This window comes from Salmo salar, chromosome 18 (genome assembly GCF_965601325.2).
Source record: "Salmo salar chromosome 18, fSalSal1, whole genome shotgun sequence".
In the NCBI taxonomy this organism is placed as follows: Eukaryota; Metazoa; Chordata; class Actinopteri; order Salmoniformes; family Salmonidae; genus Salmo; species Salmo salar.
Genome location: NC_138308.1, coordinates 87,519,031 through 87,538,060, shown reverse-complemented (window position 1 = coordinate 87,538,060; position 19,030 = coordinate 87,519,031). Strand labels below are relative to the sequence as shown.

Sequence of the window (19,030 nt, the reverse complement as noted above, 5' to 3'; positions counted from 1 at the left end):
GGTGTTTTTCTGCTAAGGGGACAGGACAACTTCACCGCATCAAAGGGACGATGGACGGGGCCATGTACCGTCAAATCTTGGGTGAGAACCTCCTTCCTTCAGCCAGGGCATTGAAAATGGGTCGTGGATGGGTATTCCAGCATGACAATGGCCCAAAACACACGGCCAAGGCAACAGTGGCTCAAGAAGAAGCACATTAATAAAGGTCCTGGAGTGGCCTAGCCAGTCTCCAGACCTTAATCCCATAGAAAATCTTTGGAGGGAGCTGAAGGTTCGAGTTGCCAAACGTCAGTCTCGAAACCATAATGACTTGGAGAAGATCTGAAAAGAGGAGTGGGACAAAATCCCTCCTGAGATGTGTGCAAACCTGGGGGCCAACTACAAGAAATGTCTGACCTCTGTGATTGCCAACAAGGGTTTTGCCACCAAGTACTAAGTCATGTTTTGCAGAAGGGTCAAATACTTATTTCCCTCATTAAAATGCAAATCAATTTATAACATTTTTGACATCTGTTTTTTTGGATATTTTTGTTGTTATTCTGTCTCTCACTGTTCAAATAAACCTGCCATTAAAATTACAGACTGATAATTTCTTTGTCAGTGGTGCAAATGTACAAAATCAGCAGGGGATCAAATACTTTTTACCCTCACTGTACATACCCAACATAAATAAATATTTCAGAAATAAATATTAAGTGTATCTATATAGGATCACTGTACTTAATTGTTGTAAATTACACCAATAATTAAGAAAATACAAATTTAATAACGATTTTTTAAATTGCAAATTTGTTTTGATTACATAATTTCCCTTTTGTGTGAGTTTGTGTTAAAACACATGCTAGCTTTACAGAGTTCTCTATACGTGTGTGTGTATACTTTAACTGATGGAATGGGTTTGGATGCTCATTGGATTATAGATTAACAGTATAGCTCTATACTGTATGACTCACTGTGTGTGTGAGTCCAATCACTGTACTGATGGGAGAGTGAAGGTCAAAGGTTATTTAAAGGTTTTGATTTCAGTCACAAAAAAGTTACAAAAGACAAACTATCAGCTCTTTGTCAGAATTTTAGTTAGGATGACAGCTATAACAATGTTGTTCAATTATTATAAGATGAATTTGTTTGCGTTGTATAATGTATAGTGTTAAAGATGTTTGTACAGTATTTATTCAAATAACTGTTCAAATGCAAAAGGGACATTTTGATCATTCTAGGCCTAGTTACATGGTCTGTAACCTGAATTTCTGATGTGCATTTATGTGTGAGAAATCAGCGTATGCGCTTACGTGTTGAATGTACATGTTCCCATGGAGACAGCAACCTTGGTCTCTCTTGACCTCTTGGTTGGCCAATCCAAGCGGACTATTATGTGTTCAGATGGTGAAACATAAATATGTACAAAATGGAAAAATACCAAAGGCATGCCCAAACTAAAGACTTCAAAAACCAAGCAGCAGCCTCTCCAAGCTGGCAGTCTGACTGACGATCACCTTAACTGGCAGAACCTGTTGTTATTATCAACCAGGTTCAGCAGCTGGACAAGGTGAGTAGTGTGGATATTGTGTTTGTCTATCTCCCAACATTAACCTAAGTTACCGTATCCAACGAAAGTCAAACATAAGAACTGAATAGAACAGGAAATCCTGCAGGGGGACCAAAGTCTTTAATCAAAGTATTTCCAGTACCTTTTTTTACACCCTAATATGGCCGTAACTGATTAATCATTTCTCAAATTTTACACACTCCAGACAATCTTACTCGCCATTCCCGAAAGAAGATCAGAGGGGAGAAGGAAATCAATAGAGGGGAATAGTGGTGGTCAGACAGATGAAAAGAGAGGGTAAGAAAGAAAGAAAGAAAGACCGATACAGAACAGTTTACAGAGAGACAGTTGTTTAGTTTAGTTTATTAGGTTATCCATTAGCTACTGCACATGCAGCAGCTACTCTTCCTGGTGTCCACATAAAACTTACAAATACATGACAAAGTACAGAACAGTAATAGACAACATAGGATATTACATTAAATTTAAAATAAAATAGGAGTTATACACTGCTCAAAAAAATAAAGGGAACACTTAAACAACACAATGTAACTCCAAGTCAATCACACTTCTGTGAAATCAAACTGTCCACTTAGGAAGCAACACTGATTGACAATAAATTTCACATGCTGTTGTGCAAATGGAATAGACAACAGGTGGAAATTATAGGCAATCAGCAAGACACCCCCAATAAAGGAGTGGTTCTGCAGGTGGTAACCACAGACCACTTCTCACTTCCTATGCTTCCTGGCTGATGTTTTGGTCACTTTTGAATGCCGGCGGTGCTTTCACTCTAGTGGTAGCATGAGACGGAGTCTACATCCCACACAAGTGGCTCAGGTAGTGCAGCTCATCCAGGATGGCACATCAATGCGAGCTGTGGCAAGAAGGTTTGCTGTGTCTGTCAGCGTAGCGTCCAGAGCATGGAGGCGCTACCAGGAGACAGGCCAGTACATCAGGAGACGTGGAGGAGGCCGTAGGAGGGCAACAACCCAGCAGCAGGACCGCTACCTCTGCCTTTGTGCAAGGAGGAGCAGGGGGAGCACTGCCAGAGCCCTGCAAAATGACCTCCAGCCGGCCACAAATGTGCATGTGTCTGCTCAAACGGTCAGAAACAGACTCTATGAGGGCCCGACGTCCACAGGTGGGGGTTGTGCTTACAGCCCAACACCGTGCAGGACGTTTGGCATTTGCCAGAGAACACCAAGATTGGCAAATTCGCCACTGCCGCGCTGTGCTCTTCACAGATGAAAGGAGGTTCACACTGAGCACGTGACAGACGTGACAGAGTCTGGAGATGCCGTGGAGAACGTTCTGCTGCCTGCAACATCCTCCAGCATGACCGGTTCGGCGGTGGGTCAGTCATGGTGTGAGGTGGCATTTCTTTGGGGGGCCGCACAGCCCTCCATGTGCTCGCCAGAGGTAGCCTGACTGCCATTAGGTACCGAGATGAGATCCTCAGACCCCTTGTGAGACCATATGCTGGTGCGGTTGGCCCTGGGTTCCTCCTAATGCAAGACAATGCTAGACCTCATGTGGCTGGAGTGTGTCAGCAGTTCCTGCAAGAGGAAGGCATTGATGCTATGGACTGGCCCGCCCGTTCCCCAGACCTGAATCCAATTGAGCACATCTGGGACATCATGTATCGCTCCATCCACCAACGCCACGTTGCACCACAGACTGTCCAGGAGTTGGCGGATGCTTTAGTCCAGGTCTGGGAGGAGATCCCTCAGGAGACCATCCGCCACCTCATCAGGAGCATGCCCAGGCATTGTAGGGAGGTCATACAGGCACGTGGAGGCCACACACACTACTGAGCCACATTTTGACTTGTTTTAAGGACATTACATCAAAGTTGGATCAGCCTGTAGTGTGGTTTTCCACTTTAATTTTGAGTGTGACTCCAAATCCAGACCTCCATGGGTTGATAAATTGGATTTCCATTGATTATCTTTGTGTGATTTTGTTGTCAGCACATTCAACTATGTAAAGAAAAAAGTATTTAATAAGATTATTTCTTTCATTCAGATCTAGGATGTGTTGTTTAAGTGTTCCCTTTATTTTTTTGAGCAGTATATATAGGAAAGACACAAAGAGACAACAAAAATACTATTTACACACTATTCTATACTGAGCAGCTAACCGATCGCTGTAGCTGTACATAGTCCATCTGTAAATAGCCCACCCAATCTACCTACCTCATCCCCATATTGTTTTTATTTACTTTGCTGCTCTTTTGCACACCAGTATCACTACTCACACACAATCATCTGCTCATCTATCACTCCAGAGTTAATCTGCTAAATTTTAATTACTTTGCTACTATGGCCTATTTATTGCCGTACCTCCTCATGCCATTTGCACACACTGTATATTGACTTGTTTTTTCCCCAATTGTGTTGACTGTACGCTTGTTTATTCCATGTAACTCTGTGTTGTTGTTTCTGTCGCACTGCTTTGCTTTATCTTGGCCAGGTCGCAGTTGTAAAGGAGAACTTGTTCTCAACTGGCCTACCTGGTTAAATAAAGGTGAAATTAAAATAAAATAAAAAAGATCCTATAGTGTATTCATATTGTTATATACAGTACAGTTAAATAAGAGCATTAGAGAGAGGAGAGGTGCTGTGATGCAAGATGTTTGTTTATCTGTATTTTCAAGCTAAACCTGACTAACCTCTGGTGGCAGAGCATTCCACGATGACATGGCTCAATACATAATTGAGCGACGCATTAAATCTGTTTTTGATTTGGGTACCGTGAGGTATAGTGGCGTGGCTGGTGAAGTATGTATGTCTGTTTGAAGTGTATGCAAATAGATTATACAAGTAGTTAGTCATTTTCAACACACAAATGTTTATTCAAAAGACGAGAAGAGAGGTAGTCAATTTCTCCTCAACCATGAAAGACTATCATGTTGTTGATGTGAGTTCTGTATGTGCAGTTACGGGCAAGGCGTGCTGCTTTGTTTTGAGCCAGCTGCAGCTTTGCTAGGTCTTTCTTTGCTGCACCTGACCATATTACTGTAATCAAGGTGGGACAAGAAAAAAGCCTGAACACCATCCCGAGCCGACTAGGTGCAACCCTAATTGCTGGTTCTGGATAAGAGCGTCCGCTAAATGACATGTACATGTAACTAGTACAGTTGATCTTTGTGTCACAACATATTTTTATAACAGACATACCTCTCCCCATCTTCACAACTGTTTTGTCCATACGACTTGAACATGATAACTGACCATCCAATGTAACTCCTATTAGTTCAGCTTCTTCCACTTGTTCAATAGTCACACCCTTTATACACAACGCCAGTTGAGGTCTAGGTCTGAGTGAATGCATTGAACCAAATAGTTAAATAGTTCCAAATAGTACACAGTGAGGGAATATGCAGTAGTTCTGCAGATAGGATGGAAAGGCGTGCCGAGTGAAAGGTGACTGATAGCAGAGAGAGAGAGAGAGAGAGAGAGCAGAGAGAGAGAGAGAGAGAGAGAGAGAGAGAGAGAGAGAGAGAGAGAGAGAGAGAGAGAGAGGAGAGAGAGAGAGAGAGAGAGAGAGAGAGAGAGAGAGAGAGAGAGAGAGAGAGAGAGAGAGAGAGAGAAGGAGAGAGAGAGAGAGAGAGAGAGAGAGAGAGAGAGATGGGACTGATCGCATGACGGGGTCCCAGAGAGAGCGAGAGAAAGAGGGATGTATAAAGAGAGAAAGATGGAGAGGGAGCGTGAGATTGATAGCAGCATGGACAACACCTCTTTACAACCTCCTATAAAACCCTTATCATTGGTGCTCCATTTACAAAACTAGCAGTCGGGAACTTGTCAGAGAGTGGGATCAGGGCTGGAACTCTCTGGCAGTACTCCTGGAATCTTGTTACATTGATTAGATGTGTGTTTATTTGTTTGTTTTGTTTATTTGATTTGGAAACCACCCAATAGGCAATATGAATGTTCCAATCACATGTCTGAAAGAAAGCACAGCAGCTGGCAACTGACATCTGACTGACTGGCAGGATGTTGTTGACTTGACAACAGATTTGTGCTGTTAAGGCTATGCTATTCACTAATAATAAAAATCACAAATCTGTAAAACTGAGGCTGGACAGTCAGAAAAAAATATTACATATATAGAAACAAAATCCAATTTGGTTGTTTTGTTTAAACACAGCCATTGTGATTGTCTATCTGGTTTGATAATGACCCGTAATGACCTGTAGAGAAAGTTAAAGCCGAGTGTGACTGTCAATCCCAGCCTAATTATAAAGCACAGAGAGGTCAAATCTGGGTCTTGACCAGCCAATAATCATTATGTGTCCAATACTCAGTGGTGTAAAGTACTTAAGTAAAAATACTTTGAAGTACTATTTAAGTTGTTTTTTTGCGGTACATTCCTAAAGAAGAGATGTACTTTTTACTCCCTGACACCTAAAAGTACTCGTTACATTTCGAATGCTCAGGCAGGACATGAATATGGTCCAATTCACACACCTATCAATATAACGTATTGTCATCCCTACCGCTTCTGATCTGGCGTACTCACTAAACACAAATACTGCATTTGTAAATTATGTCTGAGTGTGGGAGTGTTGCCCTGTCTGTCTGTAAATAAAAAAAACAAGAAAGAATTGTGCCATCTGGTTTGCTTAAAATAAGGAATTTGATGTATAGCATTTACTTTTACTCAAGTATGACATTGAGTACTTTTTCCACCACTGTACTTAAGTATATTTAAAATCAGATACTTTTAGACTTTTACTCAAGTAGTATTTTACTGGGTGATTTTTCACTTTTACTCAGAGTCATAGAGTCATTTTCTATTAAGGTATCTTTACTTTTACTCAAGTATGACAGTAGAGTATTTTTTCCACCACTACCAATGCTGGTGTGGTTTTGTCCCAATTAAACTTAGGCCTTAAAACTGTTATGCAACGCATTTTAGAACAGATGCAGTACTTTACGAAGTATCTCCACCCATTCTAACTGTACACTGGCGTCAGACAAAAACTCACTAACTGAACACACCCATGCCATATCACTCACTGTTACTCATTCACACAGTGAGTTGGTGGTTTTGCAATGTGCAACGCAACATCATACACATCTTGAGACGTAGGCTAGTGATAGGGTAATAGCATTTATAATACACCCCACTCCCTTCACCCTTCTTTTCCTCCCTCCTCCTATCTTGTTCTACACTTTCATCCCACCTATAAAAGTACCCTGATCCCTCTCATTGTCCTCATTCCCTGCTAACTGAATGGTTAGCCCGCTAACTCTGAAGTTAGCCATGGGCAAATTAAAAAGTATTTGTGTCCTGCTGTGGATATGTGGGTACAGTGCCATGGCCACCACAGAAGAAGGGTGAGTTACAGAGACTGAGATATTAATATTGAGCTGCAATTTTATTCAAGATCTGTGATCGTCTTATTGAATTCATTGGACTTGATTGGTTGAGTAATCAAATGAGTTTAGTCAATTTGAAATGTTTGATTATAATTGTATCATGTACTGCAAAGTATGAATTACAGGTATCAGATATTGTAAGGTGTTTAGAGTATTTTACCAATCAAGTTTTACAGAATAATTGGTTTTGTTGCATTTGCCGTACTTGACACACGCTATTGTAAAGACAGTGTTAATGGACTCACATTTGGAGCTATCAGGAATGTGTGATTGTAATCTTCTTCTGATGGAGCGGGTTTAAACAGATGTGGCTCTGAAATGGTATCCTCTCAAGTAATTGTTCCGAATGATTGTAAAACAACTTCATGAACAATTGTTGGTTAGCTACCAAGCTAGCCAAATTATAATTTTTTCCATATTAGCAGAGACATGACATCAGTCAATGCAGCTCAAAACAAGACATGGTATCAAGACCAAAATAAAACTGGCTGAAACGACCCACCTACGATTCCCCACATGGCAGCATCGTGTCATTGTTGCTAGCTATCTGACCATCCAGAATCACAGCAACACATGGACTTCTTCCCTATTGAATCGGGTGCAGCGTTTTTTGTGACATTGTCAGCTATAATTAATTAATCAAATGAAATGATACGTCATCCACTTGTACGGTATAGAAAACAAATCTCTGCTGCTATTTTGATGTTGTCAGCTAAACCGTCTATAATTCATTTAATTTAATTTACTTCTTAAATCTCTGCTGATATTTTGGATTCTATAAGAATTCCTATTCTTCACATAGCATATGGATAGATCCCAGACAGTATATTTTATACAAACAGGAAACCGCATTTAATCTACCTCTTTTTTTTCTATACGTCTGTTCTCATCCATTCATTACTTTCTTTTACACAGCTATGCAAGATCAGCGAGAGATGCTGGTAAGTTTGCCATATCAAAACACAATTTGGTTTTTCATCTTTTGCCTTGTTGTTAATATTAGCAGAACGCTTAATTCAAATATGATGGGCAGCCCAGCTCTACCACAAGTGATTCAACTGATGATTAAGTGATTAGTTGAATCAGGTGTTTTAGTGTTAGGCTAATTGAATACTAATCATGCAACCCGACTCTGTGGGTCTACTGTACAGCGTCTGATAGATACAACAGGCAGGTGTGTTCAGTCACATGATCCAGTCATCACAATGTACCTGGGAACATGATGGTCTTCTTCCATCTCCTCCCCTATATTGTACAACACAAAGACGCTTATCGCTACACAACCTGCTTACACACTGCCAGACGTGCCCGCGCGCGCACACACATACACACACAGACACACAAAAACACACACACACACACAGACACTTTCTCACAGTTATGGTACAAAACAATGCAGGAGGGGGCCATAAAGTGGGGCAGCTCTCTAAGGCACTGCATCTCAGTGCAAGAGGTGACAGTACAGTCCCTGGTTCCAATCCAGGCTGAATCACATCCTGGCCGTGATTGGGAGTCCCATAGGGCGGCGCACAATTGGCCCACTGTCGTCCGGGTTTGGCCGGGGTAGGCCATCATTGTAAATAAGAATTTGTTCTTAACTGACTTGCCAGGTTAAATAAAAAAAATAAAGCAATTGGTTTAGGGCCTGGGTGTTCCATAATCAACAGATTCCAAATGCATTACTGTTGATATGGGAAGAGATAATCAACAGATTCCAAATGAATTACTGTTGATATGCCAAGAGGTAATCAACAGATTCCAAATGCATTACTGTTGATATGGCAAGATGTAATCAACAGATTCCAAATGAATTACTGTTGATATGGCAAGAGATAATCAACAGATTCCAAATGCATTATTGTTGATATGGCAAGATGTAATCAACAGATTCCAAATGAATTACTGTTGATATGCCAAGAGGTAATCAACAGATTCCAAATGCATTATTGTTGATATGGCAAGAGGTAATCAACAGATTCCAAATGAATTACTGTTGATATGGTAGTCAGCTGTCTTTTGCCAACGTGTTTGCGCAATGTCACCTTGGCAGTATGGTAGCCGTGAGGAGGACAACACATGACAACACATTTGATACAGTGCCATTTACCTATGATGACTTGATCAGCCAATTGCTCCATGATATTTGCCTTATTACATCAACAGCATGTCACATGCAACCAGGGGGGAAAAGATCCTAGAGCACCTTTACTCCACACACAGAGATGCATACAAAGCTCTCCCCCACCCTCCATTTGGCAAATCTGACCATAATTCTATCCTCCTGATTCCTGCTTACAAGCAAAAACTAAAGCAGGAAGTACCACTCAATATGGAAGTGGTCAGATGACGCGGATGCTACACTACAGAACTCTTTTGCTAGCACAGACTGGAATATGTTCCGGGATTCATCCAACGGCATTGAGAAATACACCACCTTAGTCATCGGCTTCATCAATAAGTGCATCGATGACGTCGTCCCCACAGTGACTGCACGTACATATCCCAACCAGAAGCCATGGATTACAGGCCACATCCGCATCGAGCTAAAGGCTAGAGCTGCCGCTTTCAAGGCTTATAAGAAATCCCGCTATGCCCTCAGACGAACCATCAAACAAGCAAAGCGTCAATACAGGATTAAGATTGAATCCTACTACACCGGCTCTGACGCTTGTCGGATGTGGCAGGGCTTGAAAACTATTACGGACTACAAAGGGAAACCCAGACACGAGCTGCCCAGTGACGCGAGCCTACCAGATGAGCTAAATGCCTTTTATGCTCGCTTCGAGGCAAGTAACACTGAAGCATGCATGAGAGCACCAGCTGTTCTGGATGACTGTGTGATAACGCTCTCGGTAGCCGATGTGAACAAAACCTTTAAACAGGTCAACATTCACCAAGCCGCTGGGCCAGACGGATTACCAGGACATGTACTCAAAGCATGCGCGGACCAACTGTCAAGTGTCTTCACTGACATTTTCAACCTCTCCCTGGCCAAGTCTGTAATACCTACATGTTTCAAGCAGACCACCATAGTCCCTGTGCCCAAGAAAGCGAATGTAACCTGCCTAAATGATTACTGCCCCGTGGCACTCACGTCGGTAGCCATGTAGTGCTTTGAAAGGCTGGTCAAGGCTCACAACAACAGCATCCTCCCTGACACCCTAGACCCACTCCAATTTGCATACCTCCCCAACAGATCCACAGATGACGCAATCTCAATCGCAATCCACACTGCCCTTTCCCACCTGGACAAAAGGAACACCTATGTGAGAATGCTCTTCATTAACTACAGCTCAGCGTTCAACACCATTGTGCCCACAAAGCTCATCACTAAGCTAAGGACCCACTTTGCCAAAGCACAGCCCCCACACCACTAGAGGGATGTCTCCAACCACCAACTTACCGTCCTAAGACAAGGCCGTGTATAGCCCAAAAAGATCTCCGCCACGGCACAACCCAAGGGGGGGGGGGGGGCGCCAACCCATCTCTGGTATAGTTGATGAAACGCTGCTGGTTATAATAAATGTAATTTATCCAATCTACATTTTTATTGAGAGTCGACCACCAAAAAAGACTTGATTCCAATCCAGCCCATATCTGATTCCTAGCTTTAAACTCATCAGGCACCCCCCTTGGAACTCCAATGCTATCAAGGTGAACTCTATCGTTGGACGACCCTGACGGAGCGCCCCTCCTCTCTCTAGATAACCTTACCCTTTGGTTTTTGTTTACAATCGTGGTGATTATGTCCCGTCCTACCACAATGCTCACATGGGGCCTTACACTCTCTAGCAAAATGTCCATCTTTCTGACAATTGTAACATTTTCTAGTTCCCCCCTTTGACATTCCTTTTTCGTCTGGTCTAGTCCTGTCCTCTCTCTCTCTCTTCCTCCCGTGACCTTGTCTTCTAAAACTGCCATTAGAAATGCATCTTTCCTGTTCTCTTTCTTCCTCCTTTCTGTCTGTGCATGCTGTTCATGGTGGACAGCATATCTTTTTACCTCCGCCAGGGTAGCTAATCCCCATCCTACCAAATTTTTCCTCACCTCCTTACTTACTCCAGGATGCATCCCTGTCAAAAAGGCTATCTTTAATTGCTGATGATAAGGGGTGTTTTGGTCTCCCCCGTGGGGAGGTTCTGGTGTGCCACTGTTGGCGTTAAATACATCCTTTAACCGTTCTAGGTACTGGCTGACCGTCTCACTATCTCCCTGTCTGCATTCAGTTATCTTGGAGAAATCAGCATGTCGGTGATAATGTACCGTCAGATTAGCGCATAATTCCGTGATTTTAGCTCTAAAAGGATCCCCTGGCCCCTCGGTCCACTGAATGACGTTCCCGTCCTGCCCCGTGGGCACCCACGCCCCGCGCACGGCGAACCAATCCTTACCTACAATGGTTCTGACTGCTCTCTCTATCTCCCCTGTGTTTAATCTATAACTGGACGCTAGCCCGTTCAAATCTCTCTCAAATCCAGCCATTCCTGTCTTTGGGTGGGGAATCCCTTCCACTGCTTTCTCTATATCTCTCTGTGTCCAGGGCCTGTAGACCCGAACAGTAGGTTCGTTATCCCCCACCCCAGCTTGGGGATTGGGTAGTTCTATCAGGGGATACTGCTCTTCTCTCTCCCCACTGTCTTCTTCCCCACTATAATACTGAAACTCCCTCCTTGGTTTTAGTCTATTCCTTTCTCCTGTGTCTGATGTTCTCCTGAGTAGTCCTGATCGGTTCTGCCTTGGAGAATGTGCTTGATACTTTCCCTTCCACAACATTTCTCTATCTTTTACTGTTTGAGCCTCGGCCCATGCCCTTTCCAACTCTACTTTCCTCGATGCTGCAACAATCAGTTCCTGTTCTTTCTCCCTCTCTATTTTTCTATTTCTCTCATTCTCTCTCTCTCTACCTCTTCACCACCCACGCCTCGATCATAAGCTGGGGGAGGTTCAACCCGGGGCGGCGACTGCACCCTCCTCTGAACCACCACCACCTCATCATCGGGATTTCCCCTCCACGCTTGGTTTACCAGCGATGGGTATAGGTTTTGACCCCCACCCCCACCCGATTGGCTTATTCTTTCGGCTGGAGGAGCGGAGGGTAGTGTTTCTTGACTCTCTATGACTTCCTTTTTCTACTCTCCTTCCACCCTCTTTCTGGCTTCTGAAAGCCAGACCCTAGCTGTGTTCAAACCTTTTTTTTTCTGCTTGTTCTCATCTCTCCCACATTCCTTATGCATCCGTTTAATCATAGACTCCAGGTTATCTACGTCCAGGCGACCCTCAAACCCATATTTCTTCCTCCATTTTGGCCCATAATCTACATTCCGTTTATCTTTTAGCTCCATATATCTCTCATCGCCTGTGAGTTCTCCACGCCCCTTAGACCCTTTACTTCCCATTTTAACCTGGTTTTGTTCTATTACGACTACTAATTTGGATCTATGATTATCTTACCTTGTTTTATTTAATTCCACTCTGTTAATTTGGATCTACAATTAGTTTACCTTGTTCCGTTTAATTTAATGCTCTCGCCTCTCCTCCTTTTTGGACTTTATTTCAGTGTTGTCTTTTGAATCGGATCTATGGTTAATTCACTCTTGTTAATTGACCATTTTAGTTATCTTGTTCGCATAGAATTACCGTCCTATCTCACAAAACCTATTTTATATCCTCTCCTCTCCTCAATTTAGGATTTTATTTAGGTATGTCTCTTGACTCGGATCTATGGCTAATTTACCACTCGTTAATTAACCCTTTAAGTTATCCTATTTGCACAAAATCACCGTCCTATCTCACAGCACCTATTTTATGTCCCTTCTTAATAACCTCTCGGCCAATTCACAAAGAAAACACTGACCTCAATTATTAAGCTAGTTTAATTTATGGTAGTGCACATGTACCTCAGGTCTTTGCGGACCTGCTCCCTTATCGATTTTGTTAATACACAAAGTAAAAACACCTTAGTGAATCTGTTTAGAATAGCTAAGCTCTTATTATTGATAAATTCCAAGTATTTAGAACATCAAATCCAAGATACCTTAAATTATTCCCCCAAATTCGTGAATAAAGATTTACTGACCTTCGTCTTGTAGGCTGGGAAAAGCAATGTTGGTTGGATTCCGTCACCGTCTCTGTCGACCTTAGATATATGCCGGCCTGTTATGGAACCCCAATGTCAGGGGTCAGGTCTTTAATTTACGGGTCAAAGACCCGCCCGTGCACGGTTTTCGGCGTGTCACCTTTGGACGACAGGGACAGGTATTGAAATCCGGCTCGAAGGACCAAATTGTTATGAGAATTTTGTTCCCAATGTTCATAAACTGAACTTCAATTAAACTACTCAGTCTGCATCCCAGAGTTTGTAAGGTTCTGGTTAAATGACACAGATGGAGGCCCAGCCTACAATAGTCAACCAAGTTTATTCACGAGAGCTCTGAATATCATACAATGTACACAGCCTTTTATACCTAACATTTGGTCATATCATATGTCATACCCCTTACAGATGCCCCCTCCTCTTCTTTAACACGGTCAATGCTTATTTACAAGTCTTCTCCATCACATACATTGCTTATCATATCCTGCCCCATGTTACATAATCTACTGTAAGCCTAAAGGTTTCTCCCCTCCCTGGGTGGGGAGACCTTCTTCCTGTTATTAGTTTCACAGTGGTCACAAGTTGTATGCTGTCGGTTAACAGTTCCCCTGTCTTGCTTACATTGCTAAATCCTTAAGCTTAAACTTTTCCTACACACACACATTAGTACCTTCATCTTATAATCACTCGGTTATACATTTTCAGGGTGAAATCATTTAGTCAAACCTTTAATCATAACATTTTCATTACAATCCCTCTCTCCATCTCTCTCTCCATCCCTCTCTCTCCATCTCTCTCTCATCCCTCTCTCCATCCCCTCTCTTCATCTCTCTCTCCATCCCTCTCTCCATCCCTCTCTCAATCTCTCTCATCCCTCTCTCCATCCCTCTCTCTCCATCCATCCATCCATCCCTCTCTCTCTATCTCTCTCCATCCCTCTCTCCATCCCTCTCTCATCCCTCTCTCCATCTCTCTCTCCATCCCTCTCTCCATCTCTCTCTCCATCCCTCTCTCTCCATCCCTCTCTCATCCCTCTCTCCATCCCTCTCTCTCTGTCCCTCTCTCCATCCTTCTCTCTCCACCCATCTCTTTCCTACAGCCGTTCTGACCTCCTGTGACTTTAACCAGGAAAGTGCACCCTATTGTCAGTTCCAGCAGGACGGCAACGACAACAGTGATTGGACAAGACACCGAGGCCCCACTCCTACACCAGGAACAGGCCCCCCCGGGGACTACCCTGACGGCAGTGAGTAGCCTGTCCTCTTAGGGACACCCACTTGTGTATATTAGTGAATGTTCTCTTCACCCATGTAGGTAAATAGGTTGTGGTGGCTTTTGGGGGTCCAGTCTTCTTTCTGCTTTAGACAACTCCTACCATGAGGGATCTGGAGTTTTTATAGCAGTATCTTGCACCTCAAAACTCACAGTCATATCCAACATTTAGAATATGACTCTTACGTCACAGAAAATATTGCTTCAATGGTTCTTTGTTATCTCCACACCGATCTAAGTCATCAATCCCTCTCTCTCTTTCTCTCTCTCTCACTCACTCGCTCTCTCTCACTCTCTCTCTTTCTCTCTTTTCTCTCTCTCTCTCTCTCTCTCTCTCTCTCTCTCTCTCTCTCTCTCTCTCTCTCTCTCTCTCTCACTCACTCACTCACTCACTCACTCTCTCTCTCTCTCTCACCCTCTCTCTCTCCTTTTCTTTCTTTATTTCTCCAGATGGTTTCTACATCTACCATGAGTGTGACAATGTGGCCAACGGGCAGAATGCTCGTCTTCTCAGCCCGGCCCTCTCCTCCACCTCCACCCAGATTTGTGTCCAGTTCCACTACTACATGTACGGCTCAGACAACCAGAACCACCTGCACGTGCTGGCCAAGAGGCCCACCTCGGAGGACAAAGTCTGGGAGAAGACTGGGATCCAGAGCCCCTCCTGGCTTGGAGCTGCTGTCACTGTGGCCAAACCAGCAGGACAGACCCTAAATGTGAGTGTGTGTGTTTGAATTAGATTCAGGATAGACACTCACATGTTTGAGTGCTGTATGTGTCTGATTTCAGTGAAAGAGTGATCAGTCGGGTCACAAGTGTCTGTGTCCGTTTTACAGTCCTCTGGTATTTCTTTACAGCGCTTTTCATCTCTCTTGTGTCTGAGTCCGTTTTACAGTCCTCTGGTATTTCTTTACAGCGCTTTTCATCTCTCTTGTGTCTCTGTCCGTTTTACAGTCCTTTGGTATTTCTTTACAGCGCTTTTCATCTCTCTTGTGTCTCTGTCCGTTTTACAGTCCTCTGGTATTTCTTTACAGCGCTTTTCATCTCTCTTGTGTCTCTGTCCGTTTTACAGTCCTCTGGTATTTCTTTACAGCGCTTTTCATCTCTCTTGTGTCTCTGTCCGTTTTACAGTCCTCTGGTATTTCTTTACAGCGCTTTTCATCTCTCTTGTGTCTCTGTCCGTTTTACAGTCCTCTGGTATTTCTTTACAGCGCTTTTCATCTGTCTTGTGTCTCTGTCCGTTTTACAGTCCTCTGGTATTTCTTTACATCACTTTTCATCTCTCTTGTCCTCCACAGCAAAGGCTTTAACGAGACACTGGTAGTTGTAAAACAATCACAGCTCAGGGAATGTGAGAGAGAGAAAAACAGAAAGACAAGGAGCCAATGACACCAGGGATGGGCCACTCAAGTTTTTTATATGTTGTGGCCCTTGCTTAGCTGGTTTTGTCTCTCTACCTGGCATATAATTGGACAATTATTGGTCAATGACAGTGACTTGGGTGACTACACATTCTCCATATTATATGTGTTTATCTCTGTCCACAGATTGTGTTTGAGGCACAGCGTGGATGTTGTGGCCCTTGCTTAGCTGGTTTTGTCTCTCTACCTGGCATATAATTGGACAATTATTGGTCAATGACAGTGACTTGGGTGACTACACATTCTCCATATTATATGTGTTTATCTCTGTCCACAGATTGTGTTTGAGGCACAGCGTGGATTGTCTGCTTCTTGTGACTCAGCCCTGGACAACATTGTCATTAGTGAGGGAGCTTGTCCAGGTATGTAGCTCTTTACTCTCGTTCTCATCACCCCCCACCCCTCTCTCTCTCTCTCTCTTCCTCTCTCACCCCCCCCCCCCCCCCCCCCTTTCTCTCTTTCCCTTTCCAGTTTGACTATATCATACACCTGTACTGATCAATCCCATGTATTTCCACAGCCTGTCTGACTGGTTGTGACTTCGACACCACTGATGATCTGTGCAGCTGGGAGGCACGTAAACCATCAAATCCTGACTTGTTTGGTTGGGAGCAATGGAATGGTCCAACTGACACAGAAGGATCTGGTCCTGACGATGACTTCTCCAAACCAGGCTGTAGGTCTTCGTTTGAACACTGTGCTGCTGTCTAAATCATATTTTATTTACTGGGAGAAAATAAATTGTGACACCCAACAGCTCATATTAAAGGTCACTCATGTACTTTCTCATATTGTCTTGTTTTCATGTGGTCTCTTCTCTCCGTAGTCGGCCAATATCTGCTGATGGACTCGTTGTCTCGTGTCCCTGGAGAGAAAGTAGAGCTGTGGAGCCCATCCACCACCACCTCCTCTGGCTGTCTGGACCTCACCTTCCATTACTACATGTACGGCACTGCCACCACCATGAAGCTCAATGTCTATGCAGTGACCAGCGGTAAGATAACTGATGTCTTGCAGCTCCACTTACCTATAAGATAGATGTGACCTGTGGTAAGATAACCAATATCTTGCCGCTTCACTTACCTTTGATTACCCACTCTCTGCCTCTACTCTCTCTATATCTCTATCTCGCTCTCCCCCTCCAGGAGGAAGCCTTGGTTCCCCCATCTTCTCCTTGACAGGGAACCAGGGCCAGGGTTGGAAGCCTGCAGAGATACGCTACCTTGGCTCAGATAACATGCAGGTAAACAGGCTGAAAAGTGATGTGTTACGAATTTGATATAAACAAAGAAATTGCCTTGTGCTCTCATATTCAACCCTTCTTTATCGAGCACAAATGTGTATTTATCTGGTAAACCTGTTTTCCTTTTGTTTGAATGTTGATTTGATGGAGGGTGTTTGTGTTTCAGTTTGTGATCGTTGGCTTCTACGGTGAGACCCCTGAGACAGACATCGCTATAGACGCTGTATGCATCACAGCCTGCACAGGTAATGAATCATCTATGATCTGAGATGATCAATATCTTGTGTGAATATAGACAATCATGCCTTCTGATCTTTGAAAACTGCTAGCCTCTGGAGTTTATTTGGTCTTCTGAAAGTATTATTTTGTGTCTCAATTGTTTTCATTGGTTATTTCAGCTCCTCCACCAACTACACCAAAACCTCCAACACCGGGACCAACTACATCAGCACCAGGAACAACTACTCCCAAACCCTCAACCCCCAAGCCTTCTACACCAAAACCACCAACCACAAAACCACCAGGTGAGATTAACAGCCAATCACCTGTATCATTCTCACGGTCAGAATCAGAAACCGTCACAAATGAGCTCTGTTGTTAACCTTTGACTCCATTCCACCCCACCCCACCCCATACCTTTACCACCCCCTCCTCTCCCTCTCTCCCCCAACAGTGACGTGCCCTCCCAATGCTGAGTACATAGAGTGTGGCCCAGCCTGCATCCCCAGCTGTAAGGAACCCTCCACCAACTGCACTGGCTCCTGTATCAGTGCGTGTTTCTGTAAGCCAGGCTTTGTGTTCAAAGGCAGACGCTGTGTCCCCATAGAAACATGTGGCTGTCTGGAGGGAGGTGACTACTATGAGGTACGAGACCATCTGGGATTGTTAGTCTGTGGTTAAGAATGTACTTTGTGATAGAATATGACACAATAGAATGTGATATACAATATTGTGTATGATATACCATACAGCATACCAAACGATATATGATACACGATATACGATGTGATACACAATATGATACGATATCATACGATACGGTACTTTTACTGTCCAGAATGTCCACTCATTTGGATATTGATAGTACTCCTCTCAGCACATCACAAATATACTTTAAAAATGACCAACAACATAAGGAACACACACATACATTCACAGAATGCACAAATAAACTTTACAAAAAAATGAATGGGCAAACAACATGTTAATAATTCCTCTCTCCCCGTCTCTGTCCTTTTAGCCAGGAGAGATCATCTTTGGTGACGGCTGCTCCAAGCTTTGTCGTTGTGCTGGAAACTACATCCTGGACTGTGTGGACAACTCCTGCTCTCCCACGGAGGAGTGTCGCAACGGAGCCTGCTATCCCAAAGGTACTGTTAGCTGAGTTATAATAACTTGTATTAGCAAAGTTATCATAACTTGTATTAGCTGAGTCATCAAACTTGTATTAGCTCAGTTATCATATCTTGTAATAGCTCAGTTATCACAACTTGTAATAGCTCAGTTATCATAACTTGTAATAGCTCAGTTATCACAACTTGTAATAGCTCAGTTATCATAACTTGTAATAGCTCAGTTATCATAACTTGTAATAGCTCAGTTATCATAACTTATAATAGCTCAGTTATCATAACTTGTAATAGCTCAGTTATCATAACTTGTAATAGCTAAGTTATATGAACTTGATTTAGCTGAGTTTTTATTTTACCTTTATTTAACTAGGCAAGTCAGTTAAAACTTCTTCAGGATTGGTTGGTCCCCACCAAGCAAACGTAGGCTAATGCGATAAGCATGAGGTTGTAAGTAGCAAGAACATTTCCCAGGACATAGACATATCTGACATTGGCAGAAAGCTTAAATTCTTGTTAATCTAACTGCACTGTCCAATTTACAGTGTCTATTACAGTGAAAGAATACCATGCTATTGTTTGAGGAGAGTGCACTGTTTTGAACATGAAAAGTTATTAAATAAGAAAATAGGCACATTTGGGCAGTCTTGATACAAAATTTTGAACAGAAATACAATGGTTCCTTGGATCAGTCTGAAACGTTGCACATACA

The 19,030-nt window shown here is 43.1% G+C and overlaps 1 protein-coding gene across 2 annotated transcripts in view; it reads left to right on the top strand.

Annotated features, from left to right (window-relative positions):
• The first annotated feature begins 6,674 nt into the window (after positions 1–6,674).
• The window catches only part of LOC106577901 (IgGFc-binding protein), a 115,939-nt gene continuing 103,583 nt past the window's right edge, over positions 6,675–19,030 (top strand). For both annotated transcript variants that reach the window (XM_082965277.1, XM_082965276.1), the window contains exons 1-12: positions 6,675–6,897; positions 7,855–7,880; positions 14,133–14,279; positions 14,756–15,021; positions 16,004–16,088; positions 16,247–16,402; positions 16,553–16,720; positions 16,872–16,969; positions 17,136–17,214; positions 17,368–17,493; positions 17,643–17,833; positions 18,210–18,339. In XM_082965277.1, coding sequence (XP_082821403.1) covers positions 6,794–6,897; positions 7,855–7,880; positions 14,133–14,279; positions 14,756–15,021; positions 16,004–16,088; positions 16,247–16,402; positions 16,553–16,720; positions 16,872–16,969; positions 17,136–17,214; positions 17,368–17,493; positions 17,643–17,833; positions 18,210–18,339 — 1,576 coding nt within the window. In that variant the 5' untranslated portion in view covers positions 6,675–6,793. The remainder of the gene's footprint in view (positions 6,898–7,854; positions 7,881–14,132; positions 14,280–14,755; positions 15,022–16,003; positions 16,089–16,246; positions 16,403–16,552; positions 16,721–16,871; positions 16,970–17,135; positions 17,215–17,367; positions 17,494–17,642; positions 17,834–18,209; positions 18,340–19,030) is intronic.